We start from the raw sequence: 18,334 nt of genomic DNA on the forward strand, positions 1-18,334 counted from the left end.
GAAAATAGACGTTTCGATTGGAGAAAACGGCAATGGCAACATGAGTATACCCCCATCCTACGGTCGTGGCCATAGAAATGATACATATTTGCAAAAAAAAGTTGTTCTTAAAAAAGGTCTATTGGACGGAGTCGAAAATTTTTGGACGCCTAAAAGCGTCCAGCATAGTTTCTAATCATTAATGGTGCTTTCGACTCTTCTCTGGCAGCTTCTAAAAACAATTTGAGAAAACTGGTTTTAGTTAAACGTTACTCTCAGTTTCCTTTTCACATAGCATTTAAACTGTTTGGTTATAAAAATCTACAAATGCTGCCAAGGTTGTTGCTGCATGATACAAACATAGTTCTCGCCACTCGGCTTGTATTTAAAATAGGATTTAAAACATAACCGTATGCTCGCTCAATTCAAACAATAGTCCCCATGAGGAAATCGTAAATGTTCCAAAGAACAAAGGTGCGTTGTTTCTGTTTTTGTTTTGTACAATTTTCTGCTTTCGTTGTAACATAAAAACAAACCATGTTGTACTAGAACTTCTATTGTCTTTATTATCTTAATGTCATCTGTTTGGTATTCAAATCTAACGGGCTACAGGGACCCAGGCCAGCCCTGCCTCCACTCACCTATTGCTGTTTGCAGAAAATTCTGCCATTATTACCTTTATGCTCAAATATAAACAATAATAATGCATATTATGATGGCGCATGTAGCGAACATGGCATACAAATGGCAAATGGTCTCTTTGCCATTTCTAAATACCGGAAAAACTGTTCCAAATACACTTAGACTTGTGGAAAATTTCATTATTTGGCATTGTTTGGTTAAATTCAACCTGGGCCCAAGGTGAAGTGGTTACGGGGCCAGCAAAAGGCTGTAAATGTAAGGTTGAGTAGGATTTTATATTGTAGTATTAAAGGACATGTTCGCAATTTAAATATGCTCCAGTATACTTCTCATCTTTCTCATGCATAAAATAAAAATTCAATGCCAAAAAATGGCAATGTTTGAAATTGGCTTAAATGATCCTTTTGTTTAAGTTGTTTAGGTAAGAACATACAAAGTTCTGCCAGACTGAATCTTGGGAACAACCAAACTTAGATGAAGGGCTTCTGTATACTTTGCATGCCACATTTGTACCACATCAGGCAAAAATTTAAGCCTCTAGGGGCCGTAGAAGACTTATCGGGGAATCGGCATATATGGTAGCTATTCAGTTTATAGACCAATTTAGACTGTACTTGGCACGAATATTGGTAGTCACATACCGTGCGAAATTTCAGTTAAATTGGATGACTATCTGGGATTCTAGGGGCTCAAGAAGTAAAATCCGGATCAGATTTAATGACAGATAGCTGTTATTGTTAAACCTACTTAGAATGTCATGACAATTAACAAGTAGGAGCGTACTAAGTTCGGCCGGGCCGAATATTATATACCCTCTACCATGAATCGCATTTGCCGAGTTCTTTGCGCAGTATCTCTTTTGAGGCAAACAAAGAATAATAAATAAGAACTGTTATGCTATTGGCGCTATATAAAGTAATAGTTCGATTCGGACCATAAATGACATGAAAAAAAAAAAACAAGTAAAAAGGCGTTAAGTTCGGCCTGGCCGAACTTTGGATACCCACCACCTCGGGTATACATGTAAACCACCTTTCATTAAAATTCGGTGAAAATTGCATACCTTATACTCATATACCTCATACCGATCTGAACTATATACGACACGGATGTCGAAAAGCCGAACATAAGTGACTATGTCAAATTTCAGTGAAATCGGACTATAAATGCGCCTTTTATGGGGCCAAGACTTTTAATCGAGATATCGGTCTACATGGCAGCTATATCCTAATCTGGACCGATTTGGGCCAAGTTGCATAAACATGTCGAAGAGCCTAACACTAAGCACTGTCCCAAATTTCGGCGAAATCGGACAATAAATGCCTCTTTTATGGGCCCTAAACCTTAAATCCAGAGATCGGTCTATATGGCAGCTATATTCAAATCTGGACCGATCTGGGCAAAATTAAAGAAGGACGTCAAAGAACTTAACCATACTCACTGTCTCAAATTTCAGCGACATCGGACAATAAATGCGTCTTTTATGGCCCCAAAACCTAAAACCAAGATATCGGTCTATATGGCAGCTATATCCAAATCTGGACCGATCTGTGCGATATTGCAGAAGTATGTCAAGGGGCTTAACTTTACTCACTGTTCCAAATTTCGGGGACATCGGGCAATAAATGAGCATTTTATGGGCCCAAAACCATAAATCAAGAAATCGGTCTATATGGCAGCTATATCCAAATCTTAACCAATCTGGACCAAATTGAAGAATTATGTCAAAAGGCCTAACACAACTCACTTTCCCAAATTTCATCAAAATAATAATAAATGTGGCTTTTGTGGGCCTAAGACCCTAAACCGGAGGATCGATCTATATGGCAGCTATATCCAAATCTGGACCGATCTGAGCCAAATTAACGAAGGATGTCAAAGGGACTTACACAATTTACTGTCCTGAATTTCATCAAAATCGGATAATAAATGTGGCTTTTGTGGGCCTAAGACCCTAAACCGGAGGATCGGTCTATATGACAGCTATATCCAAACCTGAACCGATCCCGGCCAATTTAACGAAGGATATCGGTGGGTCTTACACAATCCACTGTCCCGAATTTCATCAAAATCGAATAATAAATGGGCTTTTGTGATCCTAAAACCCTAAATCGGAGGATCGGTCTATATGGCAGCTATATCCAAATCTGAACCAAATTGAAGAAACATGTCGAAGGTCCTAAGACAACTCACTGTCCCAAATTTCAGCGAAACGTATTAGGCACAGTTGTTGGAAGTTGTAACAGAGCACCGCATGTACATTTTCTGCCAAATCCGACAAAAATTGCGGCTTGTTAGGACTCAAGAAGTCCAATCGGGTGATCGGTTTATATGGGAACTATATCAGGTTAGAAACCCATTGGGACAGTTGTTGAAAGACAAGGAGGAACATTACATGCTCAAGTTCACCCAAATCGGACAAAAATTGCGGCTTGTAAAGGCTCAAGAAGTCAAATCGGGAGATCGGTTTATATGGTTGCTATACCTAACTCTGAACCGATATAATCCATTTGCAATCCCAAATGACCTACATTAATAGTTACTATCTGTGCCAAATTTAGCGGCTTACTTTACGCGTTTGATCGATATCGTGATTTCGACAAACGGACGGACGGACATGACTAGATCGACTCAGAAAGTCTAGATGACCTTAGATGAATATTTCGAGGCGTTACAAACAGAATGAGTAGATTAGTATACCGCCCCATCCTATGGTGGTGGGTATAAAAAGGTGGTTGAATGGCTAAGATATAATGTCATAACGACAATTAGCACAAATATCTTCTCAGACATCCTGGCTGTCATTAAATCTCGGGTTTTTGAACATTCTCAAAATATGTGGTATATTTTAGACTTGAAGAGGTCTACCGCCTTACTGTCAATGGCAAGAGCAGACATCTCTGTCATTGTGTCCTTCATGACAGGTCAATGTCGGATCGAAAAACATGCTAATAGACTGAAGATTGCAAAGAACGACTTCTGCAGAAGCTGTGAGGGCGTCGAAGAAGAAGAGACCATTGAAAATTTGCTGTGCAGGTGTACCGCGCTGGCAGTGAGAAAGAGTTTCTCGTTAGGTTCTTATTTCTTTGAGAACTTGTCTAATTTAGCAAGTTTTTGGGCTTTTTAAAGCGGTCTGGATGGTGCAACGGAAGGAACCAGAACGCATGTCTCTTCTCCTGTTCCTGTGGTGTCACAATCTACGAAAACATCTAAGTGAGTCAGATGGCAAACTGCCACTTAAACTAACCTAACTTTTATTTGTATTTAGCTGCCATATATACCGATCTTCTAATTTAAGGCGATCCGGGTAGTTCAAGGGCAAAAACTAAAAGGCATATTTCTTCTACTGTATCACAATAGGCGAAAACGTCTAAGTGCGTCTGATGGCAGACTCCCACTTAATCCTAAATTAACCTATATTTATATAGCTGCCATATATACCGATCCCTTAAAATGGGCAAATTCGTGCCGACCATATCATGATATCGCTCTAATAGCAGAGCAAATCTTTTCTTTTATTCTTCTTTTTTGCCTGAGAAGAGATACAGGGAAAAGAACTCGGCAAATGCGATCCATGGTGGAGGGTATATAAGATTCGGGTCGACCGAACTTACCACGCTTTTACTTGTTATACTCTAAACCACTACTGTGGTACAGGGTATTATAACTTAGTGAATTTGTTTGTAACACCCAAAAGGAAGAGAGCCATTGATAAGTATACCGATCGACTCAGAATCACTTTTTGATTCCATTTTCGCTATGTCCGTCTGTCTGTCCATGTTAATTTATGTACAAACTACAGTTCGCAATTTTCATCCGATCGTCTTCAAATTTGGTATGGACATGTTTTTCGGCCTGGAAACGAAGCCTATTGAAATTGGAAAAAATCGAATCAGATTTGGATATAGCTCCCATATATAAGTTCGTCCGATTTTCAATAATAATGCAATAAAATGGTCATTTGTTAACCGATTCTCTCGAAGTTTGGCAGGGATGATTTTCTCTTGACTCTCAACATTACTGGTGAATTTTATAGAAATCGGTTAAGATTTAGATATAGCTCTCATATATATATATCGCCCGATTTTAACTTCTAGAGTCATATCAAGCGCATTTATTGACCCATGTAGCCAAAATTTTGCAAAACGCTTTTTTCGACAACTGCCACAGTATTTGAAATTTCGATCGAAATCGGATCAGATTTAGATATAGCTCCCATATATATGTTCGTCCGATTTTGATAAATATTGCAAGAAAATGCTTATTTTTTAACCAATTCTCTCGAAATTTTGCAGGAAAGATCTTATGACTTTCGATATTACTGGTGAATTTCATAGAAATCGGCCCAGATTTAGATATAGCTGTCATATATGTATATCACCACATTTTCATCCCAAGAGCCACTGCAAGCGCATTGTTTGACCAATCTTGCCAAAAGTATGCACAACGCTTTCCTCGACAACTACCACATTATGTGAGAAGTTTGCTCAAATCCGGTTCAGAATTAGATATAGCTCCCATATATATGTTCGTCAGATTTTGGGTAATTTGCAATATTGTTGTCATTTGTCCAACGTAATTACAGTTTGAACATATTTGCTCCCCGAGGTCCATCAAAATTGGTTCAGAATTGAATATAGCTCCCACATTGTGCTTATTGGGTACGTGTAGGGTATGATACAGCCGGCACAACCGACTTTTGCCCCTCCTTACTGGTTTAAAACTTACAAAAGAAAATAGCTATAGCCCGAAGAAAAAAAAAGTTATGAAGGAATTTTGTTTTTTTTTTCGGAAATTTTTTTGCCAAATTTTCTCAAAATTTTATTTAAAAAATTTTGTCAAAATTTTATGTCTTTGGAAACTTAGGGCTAATTTTTTTTCTATAGAATATTTTGTCAAAATTTTATTTTTATAAAAAATTTTGTCAACATTTTATTTCTATAGAAAAGTAAACAAGTAAAAAGGCGTTAAGTTCGGCCGGGTCGAACTTTGGATACCCACCACCTCGGGAATATATGTAAACCACCTTTCATCAAAATTCGGTGGAAATTTCATACATTATGTCCCATATCAGTTATATCAAAATATGTTCCGATTTGGACCAAATACTAAAAGTACACTAACTATATCTAAAAATAAACCGATCTGAACCATATACGAGACGGATGTCGAAAAGCCTAACATAAGTCACTGTGTCAAATTTCAGTGAAATCGGATTATAAATGCGCCTTTTATGGGGCCAAGACCTTAAATCGCGATATCGGTCTATATGACAGCTATATTCAAATCTCGACCGATCTGGGCCAAATTGAAGAAGGACTTCGAAGAGCCTAACCAAACTCACTGTCTCAAATTTCAGCGACATCGGACAATAAATGCGTCTTTTATGGCCCCAAAACCTAAAACGTAGATATACGTCAATGTGGCAGCTATATCCAAATCTGAACCGATCTGTGCGATATTGCAGAAGTATGTCAAGGGGTTTAACTTAACTCACTGTCCCAAATTTTGGCGACATCGGATAATAAATAAGCATTTTATAGGCCCAAAACCATAAATCAAGAAATCGGTCTATATGGCAGCTATATCCAAATCTGAACCGATCTGGGCCAAATCCAAGAAAGATGTCCAAAGGAATAACACAATTCACTGTCCCAAATTTCAGCAAGATCGGATAATAATTGTGGCTTTTATGGGACTTAGACCCTAAATCGGATGATCGGTCTATATGGCAGCTATATCCAAATCTGGACCGATCTGAGCCAAATTCACGGAGGATGTCGAAGGGCCTAACACAACTCACCGTACCAAATTTCAGCAAAATCGGGTAATAAATGTGGCTTTTATGGGCCTAAGACCCTAAATCGGGGGATCGGTCTATATGGCAGCTATATCCAAATCTGAACTGATCTGAGCCAAATTCACGGAGGATGTCGAAGGGCCTAACACAACTCACTGTCCCAAATTTCAGCGAATTCGGATAATAAATGTGGCTTTTATGGGACTTAGACCCTAAATCGGATGATCGGTCTATATGGCAGCTATATCCAAATCTGAACCGATCTGAGCCAAATTCACGGAGGATGTTGAAAGGCCTAACACAACTCACTGTCCCAAATTTCAGCAAAATCGGATAATAAATGTGGCTTTTATGGGCCTAAGACCCTAAATCGGCGGATCGGTCTATATGGGGGCTATATCAAGATATAGTCCGATATAGCCCATCTTCGAACTTAACCTGCTTATGGACAAAAAAAGAATCTGTGCAAAATTTCAGCTCAATATCTCTACTTTTAAAGGCTGTAGCGTGATTTCAACAGACAGACGGACAGACGGACGGACATGTCTAGATCGTCTTAGATTTTTACGCTGATCAAGAATATATATACTTTATAGGGTCGGAAATGGATATTTCGATGTGTTGCAAACGGAATGACAAAATGAATATACCCCCATCCTTCGGTGGTGGGTATAAAAATTTATATCAATAAAAAATTCTGTCAAAATTGTATTTCTCTAAAAAAATATCCATTTCCGACCCTATAAAGTATATATATTCTTGATCAGCGTAAAAATCTAAGACGATTTAGACATGTCCGTCCGTCTGTCTGTTGAAATCACGCTACAGTCTTTAAAAATAGAGATATTGAGGTGAAATTTTGCACAGGTTTTTTTTCGTCCATAAGCAGGTTAAGTTCGAAGATGGGCAATATCGGACTATATCTTGATATAGCCGCCATATAGACCGATCCGCCGATTTAGGGTCTTAGGCCCATAAAAGCCACATTTATTATCAGATTTTGCTGAAATTCGGGACAGTGAGTTGTGTTAGGCCCCTCAATATCCTTCGTCAATTTGGTTCAGATTTGGATATAGGGTCCGATTTATGGTCTTAGGCCCATAAAAGCCACATTTATTATCCGATTTTGATGAAATTCGGGACAGTGAGTTGTGTTAGGCCCCTCAATATCCTTCGTCAATTTGGTTCAGAGCGGTTCAGATTTGGATATAGCTGCCATATAGACCGATCCTCAGATTTAGGGTCTTAGGCCCATGAAAGCCACGTTTATTATCCGATTTTGCTGAATTTTGGGATAGTGAGTTGAGTTAGGCCTCTCGACATCCTTCGTCAATTTGGTTCAGATCGGTTCAGATTTGGATATAGGGTCCGATTTAGGGTCTTAGGCCCATAAAAGCCACATTTATTATCCGATTTTGATGAAATTCGGGACAGTGAGTTGTGTTAGGCCCCTCAATATCCTTCGTCAATTTGGTTCAGAGCGGTCCAGATTTGGATATAGCTGCCATATAGACCGATCCTCCGATTTAGGGTCTTAGGCCCATAAAAGCCACATTTATTATCCGATTTTGCTGAAATTTGGGACAGTGAGTTGTGTTAGGCCCTTCGACACCCTTCGTAAATTTGGCTCTGATCAGTTCAGATTTGGATATAGCTGCCATATAGACCGATCCTCCGATTTAGGGTCTTAGGACCATAAAAGCCACATTTATTATCCGATTTTGCTGAAATTTGGGACAGGGAGTTGTGTTAGGCCCTTCGACATTCTTCGTCAATTTGGCTCAGATCGGTATAGATTTGGATATAGCTGCCATATAGACCGATCCTCCGATTTAGGGTCTTAGGCCCATTTTTTGCTGAAATTTGGGACAGTAAATTGTGTTAGGCCCTTTGATATTCCTCATCAATTTGGTGCATATCGGACCAATTTTGGATATAGCTGCCATATAGGCCGTTCTCTCGATTTCAGGTTTTGGGCCCATAAAATGCTCATTTATTGTCCGATGTCGCCGAAATTTGGAACAGTGAGTTAAGTTAAGCCCCTCGACATAATCCTGCAATATGGCACAGATCGGTTAAGATTTGGATATAGTTGTCATATAGACCGATCTCTCTTTTTAAGGTTTTGGGCCCATAAAAGGTGCATTTATTATCCGATGTCTCCGAAATTCAGGTATACAATTTTCACCGGATTTTGATGAAAGGTGGTTTACGTATATTCCCGAGGTGGTGGGTATCCAAAGATCGGCCCGGCCGAACTTAACGCCTTTTTACTTGTTTGGGTATTATTTCTTTATTTGGGTATTGTTGACCTTTAGGTCCGGCTATACGTCCATTACAACACAAATATTTAATGTGTTTATACCCACCACCATAGCGTGGTGGTATACTAATCTAGTCATTCCGTTTGTCCTACTTCGAAATATTGATCGAGGACCCCATAAAGTATAAATATTTTTGATCGTGTCGACATTCTGAGTCGAACTAGCAATGTCCGTTCGTCCGTCTGTCGAAATCATGATATCGGTCGAACGCGTAAATCCAGCCGCTTGAAATTATGAACAGACACTTAAAATTGATGTAGATCGTTGGGAATCTGTGCAAAATTTCAGCTCAATATCTCTACTTTTAAAGGCTGTAGCGTGATTTCAACAGACAGACGGACAGACGGACGGACATGTCTAGATCGTCTTAGATTTTTACGCTGATCAAGAATATATATACTTTATAGGGTCGGAAATGGATATTTCGATGTGTTGCAAACGGAATGACAAAATGAATATACCCCCATCCTTCGGTGGTGGGTATAAAAATTTATATCAATAAAAAATTCTGTCAAAATTGTATTTCTCTAAAAAAATATCCATTTCCGACCCTATAAAGTATATATATTCTTGATCAGCGTAAAAATCTAAGACGATTTAGACATGTCCGTCCGTCTGTCTGTTGAAATCACGCTACAGTCTTTAAAAATAGAGATATTGAGGTGAAATTTTGCACAGGTTTTTTTTCGTCCATAAGCAGGTTAAGTTCGAAGATGGGCAATATCGGACTATATCTTGATATAGCCGCCATATAGACCGATCCGCCGATTTAGGGTCTTAGGCCCATAAAAGCCACATTTATTATCAGATTTTGCTGAAATTCGGGACAGTGAGTTGTGTTAGGCCCCTCAATATCCTTCGTCAATTTGGTTCAGATTTGGATATAGGGTCCGATTTATGGTCTTAGGCCCATAAAAGCCACATTTATTATCCGATTTTGATGAAATTCGGGACAGTGAGTTGTGTTAGGCCCCTCAATATCCTTCGTCAATTTGGTTCAGAGCGGTTCAGATTTGGATATAGCTGCCATATAGACCGATCCTCAGATTTAGGGTCTTAGGCCCATGAAAGCCACGTTTATTATCCGATTTTGCTGAATTTTGGGATAGTGAGTTGAGTTAGGCCTCTCGACATCCTTCGTCAATTTGGTTCAGATCGGTTCAGATTTGGATATAGGGTCCGATTTAGGGTCTTAGGCCCATAAAAGCCACATTTATTATCCGATTTTGATGAAATTCGGGACAGTGAGTTGTGTTAGGCCCCTCAATATCCTTCGTCAATTTGGTTCAGAGCGGTCCAGATTTGGATATAGCTGCCATATAGACCGATCCTCCGATTTAGGGTCTTAGGCCCATAAAAGCCACATTTATTATCCGATTTTGCTGAAATTTGGGACAGTGAGTTGTGTTAGGCCCTTCGACACCCTTCGTAAATTTGGCTCTGATCAGTTCAGATTTGGATATAGCTGCCATATAGACCGATCCTCCGATTTAGGGTCTTAGGACCATAAAAGCCACATTTATTATCCGATTTTGCTGAAATTTGGGACAGGGAGTTGTGTTAGGCCCTTCGACATTCTTCGTCAATTTGGCTCAGATCGGTATAGATTTCGATATAGCTGCCATATAGACCGATCCTCCGATTTAGGGTCTTAGGCCCATTTTTTGCTGAAATTTGGGACAGTAAATTGTGTTAGGCCCTTTGATATTCCTCATCAATTTGGTGCATATCGGACCAATTTTGGATATAGCTGCCATATAGGCCGTTCTCTCGATTTCAGGTTTTGGGCCCATAAAATGCTCATTTATTGTCCGATGTCGCCGAAATTTGGAACAGTGAGTTAAGTTAAGCCCCTCGACATAATCCTGCAATATGGCACAGATCGGTTAAGATTTGGATATAGTTGTCATATAGACCGATCTCTCTTTTTAAGGTTTTGGGCCCATAAAAGGTGCATTTATTATCCGATGTCTCCGAAATTCAGGTATACAATTTTCACCGGATTTTGATGAAAGGTGGTTTACGTATATTCCCGAGGTGGTGGGTATCCAAAGATCGGCCCGGCCGAACTTAACGCCTTTTTACTTGTTTGGGTATTATTTCTTTATTTGGGTATTGTTGACCTTTAGGTCCGGCTATACGTCCATTACAACACAAATATTTAATGTGTTTATACCCACCACCATAGCGTGGTGGTATACTAATCTAGTCATTCCGTTTGTCCTACTTCGAAATATTGATCGAGGACCCCATAAAGTATAAATATTTTTGATCGTGTCGACATTCTGAGTCGAACTAGCAATGTCCGTTCGTCCGTCTGTCGAAATCATGATATCGGTCGAACGCGTAAATCCAGCCGCTTGAAATTATGAACAGACACTTAAAATTGATGTAGATCGTTGGGGATTACAAATTAACTCCCGATTTGACTGTTTTAACCCCTGGAAGCCGAAATTTTCATCCGATTTGGCTGAAATTTTGCACATATCCCAACAACTGTGCTAAGTACAGTCCAAATCCTTCACGAACATGATATAGCTCCTATATAAACCGACCGCTCGATTTGACTTCTTGGGCCCTTACATGCGGCGATTTTTGTCCGGTTTAGCCGAAACTTTATGCTATGCGTCTCAACAACTGTGCCAAGTCCCAAATAGGACAATAAGCAGATATAGCTCCCATATTTTAGCAGAATTCATGGTGGTGGGTTCCCAAGATTCGGCCCGGCGAACTTAGCACGCTTTTACTTGTTTCTTTTATTTCTTTCCAATCTAGGAGCTTTTATCTGAATCCATTTGATCTTTATGGGACTACGAATTCGCTCTGAGGGAATGTCATTTAACTTTGGATGTTAGATGCACTCAATTCTTAAAAGAATTTATTTCAGCCCGATATTCTCATGAGATCGTATTTAGGGTTGTTTTCGGTGGTAAGGTGCTCACCCAGACACTTGGCGCTGAAAAATATATCATCATCGTGTCCTTCTCTCAAATACCATTTATTAAAACCCCATATTGCCATCGGATTAAGGAGAGTTTATCGGATGAGCCGTCCCCCACACATTTGGCCCCAAAATTGTTCATAGAATTCATTTTCTAATCTCAAATACCTTTCATTTGAGCCACATATCGGCATGGTCGGTAAATTTTTACCCTTTGGGGAAGGGGCGGTGCCCCAAATACATGGTCCCACTTTTGGATATTTGTATTCTACTCCCAAATACCTTTATTAGAGCCCCATGTTGCGATGGTCAGTAAATAATTTTTTTTTGTAGGGTATTTTGAAAAAGGGGAAAAGAGGTAGACCCCAGAAAATTGGTCCCGACAGTAGGTATCTATTTCCTGCTCTACTACCCATTACTTTTCATTTGAGCTTCACATTGACATGGTCGGTAAATACGCCCGATTTAGGGGCGTATTTACCGACCATAGTAGGTAAACATGACCGGTTTGGGGTGTGTTTTGGGGAATATGCGGCCTCTCAGTGTCTTGGCTTTAAAAATATATATCAGATTCGTGTTTTTCTCTAAAATACCTCTTATTTGAGCCTCATATTGCAATGGTCAGCAAATACTTCCTATTTGGGTAGTGTTTTGTGGGTGGGGTGCCCCCATAGACACTTTTCCCGAATATTGATATCAGATTTGTGCTTTACCTTCAAAGACCTTTCATTTGAGCCCCATATTGCTATATATATTTGTCCCCATATATATATTTGTCCTCTTTGGGGGATGTTCTCGGGAATGGGCGGCCCCCAAACACTTGGTCCCACATCCGGATATCACATTCGTATTCTACACTCAAATATGTTTTATTAAAGCCCCATATTGCCATGGTCAGTAAATAAGTTCTGTTTGGGGGGCGTTTTGGGAAAGGGGTGGACCCCCACAAACTTTGTCCCACATTTGGATATCAGATTCGTATTTTACTCGCAAATGTCTTTCATTTGAGTCCCATATTGCCATGGTCGGTAAATATGTCCGATTTAGGAGTGTTTTGGGGGTTGGGGAGGTCCTCCAAATACTTGTTCCAACAACTGAGTATCAGATACGTTTTCTAATCTAAAATACCGTTCATTTAAGTTCTATTGGGAAAATTTGTCAACGCCGACTATATGAAAAATCCGCAATTACTTTTTGGGCAACCCAATATATTGACGTGATTGGTTTATAAATATATTGTTATGTTGGTGGGTCGTCCCCTAGATAGTTGGTCCCGAATGTTGATATCAGATTTATGGTCTACTTCCAAATACCTTTCATTTGAGCCCCATTTTTCGATTGTCGGAAAACATGACCGGTTTGGGGGGTGTTTTGGGGAATGGGGCGCCCACTCAGTGACTTGGCCTTAAAAATATATATCAGATTCGTATTCTACTCTTAAATACCTGTTATTTGAGTCCCATATTGCAAAAACTTCCAATTTGGGTGGGTTTATAGGGGTGAGGTGTCCCTTTAGACACTATTTTCCGAATATTGATATAAGTTTCGTGCTTTACTCCCAAAGACCTTTGGTTTTAAATTTGTCCTCTTTGAGGGATGTTTTTGTCTTACCCTATTTGCCTAAAAATTAATTTAATTAAATATTTTCAAGTCTTTTTAAGAAAATATGTTAAGAAAAAAGTTAATAATTTCATTAACATTACTTTTGTTATAATTTTTTATTTGCAATAGATTCCAATTGAAGCCCATAAATCCTTACAAAGACTCCCAAGAACATTCAACATAAGAAATTATCTCTTAAATTAGTTCCACACCTTTTGCCTTTTGGACATCTTACAATAAATTTGCCAACTTTCAGTTCCTATTCAACCCCTTTTTGGTTCATACGGATATAATTTTGATAAATTTGAAAAGTTGCATATAATTGTGTACGGAAATCATATCTTCTCAAAGTAATAAAGGTTCAAGTTACAGGGCGCACAAACTCAAGCATAAAACATGACATATATACAGTGGCACAGAAAAATCTTGATACGCAAAAAAAAAAAAAAAAAAAACGTTTTGCAAAACTAAGTTTTAGTAGGAAAATTTTTTTTCTGTCTTATGTCTATTGTTTACCATGGTTCCCAGTATTATAATTAGTTAAAATTTTTTGGGTGAAAACTTATCCTAACTAAGTTACTGCCGGTTTACACAACTGCTATTTGTGAAAAGGTATGCCGACATATCTGTGCCACTGTGTATTCAAACTCACGCACTGCATAGCACAGCACATCTGAATAGAGTTTGAATTACCTTTTTGGCATAACCTACATTTTTGCACGTAACACTGAAATGCCAAAAAATAAGAAGAAAACAACGAAAGAAAAAACAAATACGGAAAACGACACTGATGTTGCCAAACATTGTTTAGATAGAAAGTCGTATATGTAATGGTTATTACCCATTTATGTTTGAGTAAACGCATTTCTACGTGTTGAAAATGGCAAAAAGTGTTATGGCATAGTGTGGCAGCACAGCATAGCATAGCTTAAGGCTGTCATCCTTCGATATACATACACACAGGGGACAGTTCACGGTGATGGTAATGTTGCAATTACAAGAAAAATTTTGAAGAAAAACATGTCAAGAGGATGTGCAAACTTTAAGGGCATGCTAAAGGGTTAAAGAAAAACAAAATCAGGGGAAATTATTTTTAGTTATTCTTCTTTTGATGGGAAATTTGTTTTAAAGAATTTCTTCAAAAAATATACCGAACACATTTTATTTGGGAATAATTAGAAAAAGTTTTAATATTTCGTAAAATTTTATTCTAAAGAAAATTCAAATATTGGGTTGCACAAAAAGTAATTGCGGATTTTTCATATAGTCGGCGTTGACAAATTTTTTCACAGCTTGTGACTCTGTAATTGCATTTTTTCGTTTGTCAGTTATCAGCTGTTACTTTTAGCTTGCTTTAGAAAAAAAGTGTAAAAAAAGTATATTTGATTAAAGTTCATTCTAAGTTTTATTAAAAATGCATTTACTTTCTTTTAACAAATCCGCAATTACTTTTTGGGCAACCAATACAGTTTCATAATACAACAAAATTATGATAAGATTTTTTCTCTATGAAAAATTTTATAAAAATTTTATTTCTTTAAAAAGCTTGATCACAACCTTTTTCAGAAAATTTAAAAAATATTTGGTTTCTTAAAACAAATTTTTGTCTGAATTTATTTATTGAAAGTCGAAATTTTATTTCTGGAAAAAACTTTGTCAACATTTATTCCCATACAAAATGTGGTCACCATTAAGTTTATAAAAAACAAACTGAACCGGGCCCATTCCGCTGAGCCTTCTTTTACAATATATGGAACAAATTTATCCTCTGAATATTTATTTTCGACAATTAATGAGCTTTAAGTGGAATATCATGCCACGAAGATAGTAAAGGGTGATTTTTTTGAGGTTAGGATTTTCATGCATTAGTATTTGACAGATCACGAGGGATTTCAGACATGGTGTCAAAGAGAAAGATGCTCAGTATGCTTTGACATTTCATCATGAATAGACTTACTAACGAGCAACGCTTGCAAATCATTGAATTTTATTACCAAAATCAGTGTTCGGTTCGAAATGTGTTCAAATTTTGACAAATTTTGTTCAGCGATGAGGCTCATTTCTGGTTGAATGGCTACGTAAATAAGCAAAATTGCCGCATTTGGAGTGAAGAGCAACCAGAAGCCGTTCAAGAACTGCCCATGCATCCCGAAAAATGCACTGTTTGGTGTGGTTTGTACGCTGGTGGAATCATTGGACCGTATTTTTTCAAAGATGCTGTTGGACGCAACGTTACGGTGAATGAACACATTTCGAACCGAACACTGATTTTGGTAATAAAATTCAATGATTTGCAAGCGTTGCTCGTTAGTAAGTCTATTCATGATGAAATGTCAAAGCATACTGAGCATCTTTCTCTTTGACACCATGTCTGAAATCCCACGTGATCTGTCAAATACTAATGCATGAAAATCCTAACCTCAAAAAAATCACCCTTTATATGCGATATGCATATACAGATCATTACAATTTAAATGCATTTTTTATACCCACCACCATAGGATGGGGTATACGAATTTAGTCATTCTGTTTGTAATACCTCGAAATATTCGTCTAATGACCCCCATATATATTCTTGAGCGTCTCAACGTTCTGAGTCGATCTAGCCATGTTAGTCCGTCCGTCTGTCGAAAACACGAAAGCGATCGAACGCATAAAGCTAGCCGCTTGAAATTTTGCACACATCCAGAGAAATCATGGAATTCGATTATAAGAACAAAAAGACAATAATGTCAAAACAATTTCAATTTTTTTGTTTAATTGTTATTTTACCCATTAAAAGAAGATGTTTCTTACCGATATGTCAGTGCCATAAAAATTAAATTTATTTAGCTTCTGCCAATTTTATCAACAACGTTTTATTTTCTGCAGTACCACCAAAGAGTTAGCACAACACCCTTCGGTAGATTTGCTAGTTACCCTACCGGTAGTTGTGCTAACTATCCTTCCGACAGCTATAACTGCAAAAACCGCAGAAGAATTTGAAAACCGAGATTCGAGATACCGGGCAAAGAACTCGACAAATGTGGTCCACGGTGTAGGGTAAATAAGATTCGGCCATGCAAAACTTAGTACGTTTTACTTGTTATACCCACCACCGAAGGATGGGGGTATATTCATTTTGTCATTCCGTTTGCAACACATCGAAATATCTATTTCCGACCCTATAAAGTATATATATTCTTGATCAGCGTAAAAATCTAAGACGATCTAAACATGTCCGTCCGTCTGTCCGTCTGTCTGTTGAAATCACGCTACAGTCTTCAAAAATAGAGATATTGAGCTGAAATTTTGCACAGAGTATTTTTTTTTTTGTCCATAAGCAGGTTAAGTTCGAAGATGAGCTATATCGGACTGTATCTTGATATAGCCCCCATATAGACCGATCCATCGATTTAGGGTCTTTGGCCCATAAAAGCCACATTTATTATCCGATTTTGCTGATATTTGGGACAGTGAGTTGTGTTAGGCCTTTTGACATCCTCCGTCAATTTCGCCTAGATCGGTCTAGATTTGGATATAGCTGCCATATAGACCGATGCTCCGATTTAGGATCTGAAGCTCCTAAAAGCCACATTTATTATCCGATTTTGCTGATATTTGCGACAGTGAGTTGTGTTAGACCCTTCGACATCCTCCGTCAATTTCGCCCAGATCGGTCTAGATTTCGATATAGCTGCCATATAGACCGATCCTCCGATTTAGGATCTGAGGCTCATAAAAGCCACACTTATTATCCGATTTTGCTGAAATTTATGAGAGTGAGTTGTGTTAGGCCCTTCGACATCCTCCGTCAATTTGGCCTAGATCAGTTTATATTTGGATATAGCTGCCATATAGACCGATCTCCCGATTTAAGGGTATTTTCCCATAAAATGCGCATTTATTATCCAATGTCGCCGAAATTTGGGACAGTGAGTTATATTTGGCCCTTCGACATCCTTCGTCAATTTGGTTCAGATCGGTCCAGATTTGGATATAGCTGTCATATAGACCGATCCTCCGATATATATAAATTTGAACTTGAAATTTTTCACTAATAATTCTTATTAGTGTAGGTCGGTTGGGATTGTAAATGGGCCATATCGGTCCATGTTTTGATATAACTGCCATATAAACCGATCTTCGGTCTTGATTTCTCGACCCTCTAGAGGGCTCAATTCTTATCCGATTGGAATGAAATTTTGTACGACGTGTTTCGCTATGACTTCCAACAACTGTGCTAAGTTAGGTTCAAATCGGTTCAGAGGTCGCAATTATTATCCGATATGAATGAAATTTTGTACGACGGATCCTCTCATGATCGTCGACATACGTGTTTATTATGGTCTAAATCGGTCTATAGCCTGATACAGCTCCCATATTTATCGATCTCTCTATTTTACTTCTTGAGTCCCTAAAGAGCGCAATTCTTATTCGAATTGCCTGACGTTGTACACAGATATCCAACAAATAATTTAATTGTGGTCCGAACCGGACCATATCTCGATATCACTCTAATAGCAAAGCAAATCTTTTCTTTTATCCTTTTTTTGCCTAAGAAGAGGTGTCGGGAAAAGAACTCGACAAATGCGCTCCATGGTGGAGGGTATATTAGATTCGGCCCGGCCGAACTTAGCACGTTTTTACTTGTTTTCTATTTTAACTCTTTCTCCTTTTAATCTCAATTTTTCTTTCAGGTAAGATTGTCTCGTTTATTAGTGACAGCTGACTTTATTGCGGCATCATTTAGGCGGTAAGTTATAAAACACCTCAGCTATCAATCAAGGATGTTGAAACGATAGGATTTTTATACCCTCCACCATAAGATGGGGGTATACTAAATTCCTCATTCCGTTGGCAACACCTCGAAATACCCGTCTAACACCACACAAAGTATATATATTCTTGATCGTCATGACATTTTAAGTCGATTTAGCCATCCGTCCGTCTGTCGAAAGCACGCTAACTTTCAAATGAGTAAAGCTAGGCGCTTGAAATTTAGCAATAATACTTCTTGTTAGTGAAGGTTGATTGAGATTGTAAATGGGCCGAATCGTTTTATGT

The 18,334-nt window shown here is 38.4% G+C and overlaps 1 protein-coding gene across 1 annotated transcript in view; it reads left to right on the forward strand.

Moving 5' to 3' along the window:
• The window catches only part of LOC106095279 (uncharacterized), a 959,813-nt gene extending 941,762 nt beyond the window's left edge, over positions 1-18,051 (forward strand). Inside the window, exon 4 of the mRNA XM_059370295.1 lies at positions 17,968-18,051. Within this exon, the coding sequence (XP_059226278.1) occupies positions 17,968-17,999 (32 nt within the window). The 3' untranslated portion in view covers positions 18,000-18,051. The remainder of the gene's footprint in view (positions 1-17,967) is intronic.
• The last annotated feature ends 283 nt before the right edge of the window (positions 18,052-18,334 follow it).

Source organism: Stomoxys calcitrans, chromosome 1 (assembly GCF_963082655.1).
Source record: "Stomoxys calcitrans chromosome 1, idStoCalc2.1, whole genome shotgun sequence".
NCBI classification, from domain to species: domain Eukaryota; kingdom Metazoa; phylum Arthropoda; class Insecta; order Diptera; family Muscidae; genus Stomoxys; species Stomoxys calcitrans.